The sequence below is a fragment of the Hipposideros armiger genome, unplaced genomic scaffold (genome assembly GCF_001890085.2).
Source record: "Hipposideros armiger isolate ML-2016 unplaced genomic scaffold, ASM189008v1 scaffold_559, whole genome shotgun sequence".
Taxonomy (NCBI): domain Eukaryota; kingdom Metazoa; phylum Chordata; class Mammalia; order Chiroptera; family Hipposideridae; genus Hipposideros; species Hipposideros armiger.
The window spans coordinates 6,764-14,859 of record NW_017731909.1 but is presented as its reverse complement, the minus strand read 5'-3'; the positions used below and the strand labels follow the sequence as shown (position 1 = coordinate 14,859).

The following is an 8,096-nucleotide window of genomic DNA, read 5'->3' as shown; positions in this document are numbered from 1 at the left end:
TTTCTATTTTTTTATTTATTAATAATTTATATAATAAATTTACATTTATTAACAAATTACATAATTTGTATACATTTTTAATTATTTCCTTACAATGACTATAGAAGTGAATTTTCTGGTATATAAGGGTAACTTTAAAGTTTTTCTTACATTATATGTTGGTAAATGGCCCTTTAAGAAAGGTTGTTCTAATTTATACATCTACCAGCAGCAAGACAATACTTATTTCTCTACACTCTCCCCAAATTTATTATTTTTAAGAAGAAAAAGCTTTCCAAATTTGAAGGACATAGCATTTCCCTGATTGATTTTCCTTTTTGATTGCTAATGAAGCTAAACAATTTTTATATGGTTTTTGCCCATGCAGTACTAATTTTCATGTTGAATTAAGTGTGACTATCCTTTTACCTTTTTTATGTTCAGTTGCATCAAATGGTACTTGTGGTTTTTCAATGTTCTCATCCTCTGTGAAAGAATTCCTGCAAACGCAATGCCAAACAACTTTGGATCAATGCAATAAACAAAATTCATGGAAATTACATCTAACACACTATCTTTTTTTATGTGTGGGCACAGTTGTTTTGATGAACACAAAGAAACACTTTCTGGATTTCATTCCTCAAAACTGGCAATCTTGCCTCAAGTGAGGTGGGTGGAAATCTCATCATCTCCAATCAGCAGCAGCACATTTGAAGAAAACCAGGGCCAAAGCCACTCTCCGTCCAAAAGTAAGCAATTCTGATAGCCTGGGTCCAACAGAAGTGCTTTGGGAACACACATTCTAATTGGAATCTGTTTGGCTAAAGTAACACAGTCTTAAAGCAAGAAGCCTTGGAAATTCTGAGGCACCGACTGAGAAGAACATACGTATAATCTAAGAAATATAAGTGTACCACGCAGAAAAGCTTGCCAAGACTTCTATCCTTAAATTCTGATTAACTGTAGTGAAATGGTAGGGGTTAGTTATAGCTTGGTGTGTTTCCCTCATTTTTCTCTTGTATAACTAAATGCTTGGCAAGTTTGCCCTATAAATCCTCAAATCTGGTACCAAAATTATCTAAATTGCAGACAGAAAAATTGCTGGTCCCGATAATAGAGAACACTGGGCAGGATGTGACTTGACTTTCCTGCACTGTGTTGTGAATCTCCACTTCTACTACAGCAAAATAGAGATAAAAATACTGGCCTAACTTCACAGGGATGATATAAGAATTTAATCTAATGTTCTGTGCTTCATTACATTTTATAAATATTTATTGTCCCAGATACGTGCTGGGCACTGTGGTAGAGAAGAGATGAATAAGCCATATGCAATTCTTTGAAAATATAAACATCAGGTAAGAAATTAAGAAAAATCAAGGAATTAAAAATATTGCTAATGTTGGGAGGTGTGACAATTTTATTGCAGTTTTATTTTTGTCGTACACACACACACACACACACACACACATACACACACAAAAGAAATAATTAGGGGTAAAAAATAATGATTTCCAGGACTTTCTTTAATATACAGTTGACCCTTGAACAATGTATGGGTTAGGGGAGCAGACTCCTGTGCAGTTGAAAATCCATATATAACTTTTAACTTCCCCAAAACTTAACTACAGTCAGCCTTTCACATCCGAGGATTCAACAAACCATGGATCAAAACCAGCATTTTCAATCTGCAGTTGGAAATCTGCAGTTAGGAATCTGCTTTTGTGAATGTGAAAATACTGGTCTCAATCCATGGTAAATTGAATCTGCAAGTAGGAAACCCAAGAATACTAAGAGCTGAGTGTATTTATTTTAAAAAGTCCACTGTAAGTGGACCCACACAGTTCAAACCACTGTTGTTCAAGGGTCAACTATATTTCCCTCCTCCCAAGGAACGAAGATACATGGGGTGATATATGTTTAACTGAAGTTCACTGGGTGCCAAGCCATATTTAAAAAAAAAATCTTTGAATTCATAAGAAGCAAAAACTCTAAGTGAAGCTCATAAAAGATACAATTCTGAAATGCACATAAACTGAATTTTGGAAATGTTACTATCATAATTGGATAAGACGCTTTTTATGTTAAGGCATCCTACAGTAATTTCTTGTTTAATTTTATAAATAAATTATGTTTTGAAAATGTGGGGTTTTATGGAAAGCAAAGCCCACTTGCAACTTTGTTTCCAGTGAAGTGAAAATTAGCAAAGAGTGCACAGACGTTGATGTTAAGATTTTCATTCTGTTCTGATTTACACTAATTCTGTTGGGACCTCTGGATTCTGAGCCTTGGGGCATAGACGTAACATATGCCTTCTCTAACTATTACTTTTCAGACTTTATCTCTCTTCACTGTGTTGCTATAGACAGATAATCTTTTTTTAAAAGGAAGGATGAAGTCATTAAGCCTCACAAGTAGTATGGATATGTAAAACTAGCTTTTTCTGTAGGAAAAAACAAACAAACTGGAGGTGACTGCTGTGAAGAACAGTGATGAATGATGACACCTGACCTCCCTGTCTCCATGATATGCTGAAATAAAGCCCTGAACCATGGGCAGAAGCTCACCTCTATTTCTAATCAGTGTGTCTTGAGTAAATGATTCATCCTCTCAGCACTTCAGTTTTCTCACCTGGAAAATGTGTATGATATGCATCCTCCTTGTAATACCACATGGATGATCATTCAATACCCACATGCTCACAGGTAAATTTGAAAATAATTAGAATTGAGTATTCTTTCTTTAAATGCTCTAAGCTCAATTTACCTAATTGCTCCCTGATAAAGATCAAAAGTTTACTTGTCTCGGGTTTACCTTCGTAAATCCTTTCAAATTTTTTTGCTTTTTCTAATAAAGGAAGGAAATTTCTTCCCTGTTGTTGATGTTAAAGTGACTTTTGATGGTATAGACCAGGGGTTGGCAAACTTTTGAGATGGAAGAGTTGCCAGGGGTCGGCAAACTGCGGCTCGCAAGCCACATGCAATTCTGGGTAAGTACATGTGGCTCTGAAGTAAAATTAAAAATGGAAATAAAACTATCATAGTTTCATTTATAAAACTTTTACAGGATATTATTCACATAATAGTGATTATGTAAAAATATATTTATGGGTCTCGAATAATTTTTAAATCGTCGTGAGGGAAAGGAAAGGATTGGCTCTTCCAGGGGTCGGCAAACTTTTGAGACAGAATGTACCCCAAAGAGCCGCATGTGGCTCGCGAGCTGCAGTTTGCCCACTCCTGGTATAGACACATGACAAGGCAGGTATACTAATATTTACTACCTACCTGCACAGCATACCAGACACCATGCAGTACATGGGTATTATCGTAGGTACCCCTGAAATAATCCTTGGTAGGTGGTATAATCCATATTTTACAGATGTGGAAACTGAGTCTCAGAGGGGTCAAAATTTTGTCTGTCATAATTAAGACACTCTAAAGTTGGGATTTTTGAATCCAAGTCCATCGGATTCAAAAAAGTCCTGACCTCTTCTAACTCCGATGCACACAGACAATTAAGTAAAGTCCCTTATTGGAAGGGAATCAGTTAGAGCTAGGGTTAAATTCAATATTCTGAATTTAAGGTAACTCAATTGGTTAAGTTTACAACATATGTGGAGCTTGCAAAAAATGAAAAATAAAAACAAAAATACTAGCTTTCTAAAGCTTGCATATCTCAAGGGACCTTAAAGTTAGAAACAGTCCTTAAATAGGCTCCTTGGTAAATCAAGTCTGCTCTTTCTCCAGGGATAACGGCAAATGAAACAGTTCTGGATTATTTCAGGGAGTGCAAGGAACAAACAAAGGGGCATTGAGCTATATTATTTAAAGCCTAATTTTCAAACCAACAAAACCTTCTGTCAGGCCTACTACTTCCGCGTCCTGAGGGAATAAGGCCAACTTCATAAAATTGTGGCCGTGAAAGTGAGTTCTTATCCTTGGAAGATGTCGTAAGAATTCTTCAAATATATGATTATTTGTATTTTCAAATTATAGGGGGAAAAAAAGTTTCCTACAGAACTGCCTTCATTATCTCCTGAGGCAGAAGGAAATGAAGTACAAGCCGTAGAACAGAAGCCATTCCCGAGAGGGAGTGCGTGAGAGAAATGATTACGCACCGCCATTTAGTCTCTCATCTCCCTGGGTGGTTTAGGTTTACCTCTGTTTCCCTGGCAATAGAAAAGTCAAATAATCCCTTAACTCCATCATATAAAAACAGCAGGCTTAGTTAAAGCCTTGGGCCCTGCCCTTTTCACCATCTACAGGAGGTGTTAATATGTTTACCTGGCCTATCCTCCCTTTCATTCCCTCATCACTACCTCATTAGAATGGAAGTGGACACGGGAGGCCAAGAAATTTTTCTCCCAGCCACATGTTTCCCTCTGAGAGTCTATCTTATTTTTTTTTTTTTAGTTCTAATCTTATGGCAGAGACAGACATATTCAGCTAGGTTCTGCCCAGAGTAAAAGTCATGCCTCAAAAACTCTAAATAGTTACTTATACCGTCTTGGGCTCCATTCTGACTGATGGTTCATAAAACAAATCTCACCTAATTCCTTCTGTCTGACGCTACCATAATTCAAGGATATCGATATAGACAAAGATATAAATATAGATATATATCATAGAATAAAACTAGATTGAAACTTTGAGTTTTAAACATTACTTTCGAGCAGAGTCAAGTCCTGTTGGTTTGAAAAACTGTTGGATATATTTTTGTTACAGTGTTTGAAGACCACTAGAATCATTATGGTTTCAGTGTTTTAAAGAAGCTCATTTTCCAGAGCATGAATTTTTGGACACACTTGTTTTTGTTGCTTTCTTTAATGTAGGCAAAGTCTTTTGAAATCAATCTTTAGACTAGAGAGTTTTTTGGATTGCACAATTCAAATTTGTGGCTATCTTACCATTCCAGTGGATATAGCTGTGCCTTTTTATTCAGGAGCTGAAATTGCTCAAACACTTTTAAAAGAGACCAGTATTGGGTCGGAACTGAACCAGGTTTTCCCATAGGATTTGCCATATCATAAAATTCACGCATCCAAGATTGAGTCCCAAGAGTAATTGATGGGAAGAGCTGAGAAGGAATATTCAAAAAGAATATCAGAATCAGGATAGACAATAAATTAAAATGTGTTACTAGGAAAGGATTTATATTTATTCAGGTATTTAAAAAATCAAGTGTTTATTAAAAATGCATTTTCAGTACCATAATTTAATTTTATGTGCAAATGACAAGGTCAATGCCATTTTTAATAAGGAACTAATTTTGTTGATGATCGCATTTCCAAATGGGGTGAGTTTTTGTTCTCTTTTCATTGAATAAGTGGATTTCTCCTTTCCATGGATTCCTGCAAACTGCTGAGTAGCAGAGTGAGTCAGGCAGCAGGAAGAATGAGGAGAAATCCTCTTGGGTTACAAGTAAATTATATCAAGGTGAGTGATATTAATCCTACTAAAAAGTGTCTATGGTTATTCTCTTTTGACTCTGAGAGTCAGGAAATAGGGGTATGCTCTTTCTCTGCACAGTAATTCTTCAGTTCTTCCTCGGATTGTGCCAAGTGATGTTCCTGACCTTCACAATATCTTAAATTATGAATTCCTGAAGAATGAGGCCAGCCCTCTATGATTATCTTTGTGCAGTATTGAGCCAAACTGTCATGAATGTAATACTTACTATATTTCAATTAATTAAAATGATAATCCATGCATTAAATTATCTTTGCTGCAATAAGTTTACTTTGAGCCCTCCAAAATATGGGGCTACATTGTAAAAATAAGTGTCAGTCATTAATTAACTCAGTAAATTAGTTATAACTCATAAAGTGAGCATATGCATATATAGATTTTTTTAAGTAAAAAATAAATGGTTGATGCAATCACAATAATAAATTATCAGTGGGGTTTTAAAATGCTATTTCAAGGAGACATTTTGTATAGGCATATTTAAGGGGGAAATACAAATTCATTATGGTCTCTATAAGTGGCAGAACTAGAAACAAAGCAAGTACTGAGAATGCACATAAATGCATAAATTGTTCTTTGATATTGGCCAATAAATTAATGAACCCAAGAAAATACATAGAAGAGAAAATAAATGTCATTTATTTTTTTAGGCTGGAACCATTAAGTTATAATTATTTATATTTTCTTTCTTTACATTTTCTTACTTTACTATAGAGTTACAACAAATTAAGATTTAGGTAATTTTCCAAAATATTGTTATTGTATTCAATAATATTTGATTTTACACAAACAAAAATTGTATAATAAGCAGGAAGAAATTTTGGTTACTTGTAAATATCCCAAAGCAAAAGGCAAAACTTCTTTAGAACAATTTGGACATTTTCCCCTTAAAAACTGTTAAATCCTGACAGTTATACTAACCCTATATTCTTCTGCCTTTAGTAAGTCACAGATTATTTACAAACTATTAAAGAATATGGATTCTGTTCATCTTAATATTTAGATCTCTGAAAACAGGAAGGGAGCTTATGAAGATTTCTGCTTCTTAAAAAAATATATTCCTCTAGGTTGAAGTCAAAATCACGTAGTTTATGGCTGACCTACTATAATCTCAGTAAAGTAATCAAGAGGAATCAAATACATTTTTGTTTTACCAGTTGGAATTGTCCCAAACTCCTAAGTTCCTTAATGAAAGTCATAATTGAGTTAATGTCCTCTAAAGACAGGCATTGATTTAGTTCCTTTTGATAGTTTTCACCCTGTAAGAGGGAGGAAAAACACCAACTCGTAAGCAATTGCTACAAAATCAAACCACATTTAGCCCAGTTGCTGCCCACTTCATAAACCAATCAAATTCTGAACTCTATAAATAAATGGCTGAGCCAATTCATGCTAAATAACACATGGTAACTTCAACTTGTTAACAACGGTGTGTGAAGATACTTGTAAGAGAACTTCCTATTTGACAAAAAGGGCCTTAATGAAATCGCTCAATAGGGCTTGCTGGTGAGGTTGGGGAGATGAGCCCATGAAGGGAGGAAGGTGTGTGACAGTTTGGGAGTGCAGAAGAGTCTCCTTTAGTCTTCAGGTGCTAGAGATCCGAGCAGATCTAGAGAGAACAATACTGAGTAATCTGTACAGACTTTTTGAGGCACCAAGAAAACTCATATTACCATACCATAAAAATTAACGAAAGCTACTCTGAAGCATTACACCCTAATCATAAGCGTCTAAGCAAAGATGTTAACCAGATGTGAATGCTTAAAAAAATTAGTATTATAACTCAAGCCCCTTGATCTCCATCTGAAACAGCCTCTGCTATTCTAGACTGTCTCCTAAACGTTCTAATGTTCCATTTTAAATATCCCATAACATACAATACATATTATTCATAATATTCACAAACATTCCTTAGGAATTAGGAACTGCTTTACTTCATTTACAACCCATAATTTCATCAGAATCAGTCACTCAGATACTTAGTTGACACAAAAATAATATTGGTCCTCAGGTATACTATAACCTATACAAATTACTTGCAAATGAATTATCAAGTTGCTTAACTGCACAATAAAGAAAATGGCACCTTATAAAAAATGACTTGAAAAATAATGTTTGTCAGGACAAAAATATGCACTTACCTTAAATACACCTGATCTGTAAAGTCTCTGAAATATCTCAGAAAATATGGAAGGTGAAGATTCATTAGAAAGGAGAAAATTGAAAGTGTCTTTTAAAAGGAATTCTTCTGTGTTTTGGTCCTCAAAATCCATATTATCATCATCTTGAAAATTTAAATGCTCATGCACCTATGAAGAAGGAAAGGCCCAGCAAATACTTTTCATTGACTTGCTTTTAATAATGCGGTAGGATCACTTCTAAGACATGATTCATATTCTGTTGGATTGTAGATCAGAACTGACATCTAGTGGTCTTTTTGGAGGTCAACAGTTTCATAAAATGTAAGTAATATTCTTCTGAATATACAATTCTTTCTAAGAAAATTAACTAATGGATTAAAGTCACATTAGTTTGGCTTGGAACTATTGTTGAAGAATTTGTGTCTATGGAAGATAATGTATAACATTTCTGAACAATACATTTTCAAGATCTGATATAAACTATTAGATGTGTGTAAAATAATGAATA

General features: G+C 34.7%; 1 protein-coding gene across 1 annotated transcript in view; it reads right to left on the bottom strand.

Moving 5' to 3' along the window:
• CPED1 (cadherin like and PC-esterase domain containing 1) overlaps window positions 1-7,756 on the bottom strand; it is a gene marked incomplete at its 5' end in the record, with an annotated part of 151,162 nt that extends 143,406 nt beyond the window's left edge. The window contains 4 exons of the mRNA XM_019623700.1: window positions 409-479; window positions 4,889-5,058; window positions 6,602-6,706; window positions 7,589-7,756. Coding sequence (XP_019479245.1) covers window positions 409-479; window positions 4,889-5,058; window positions 6,602-6,706; window positions 7,589-7,756 — 514 coding nt within the window. The remainder of the gene's footprint in view (window positions 1-408; window positions 480-4,888; window positions 5,059-6,601; window positions 6,707-7,588) is intronic.
• Window positions 7,757-8,096: the final 340 nt, after the last annotated feature.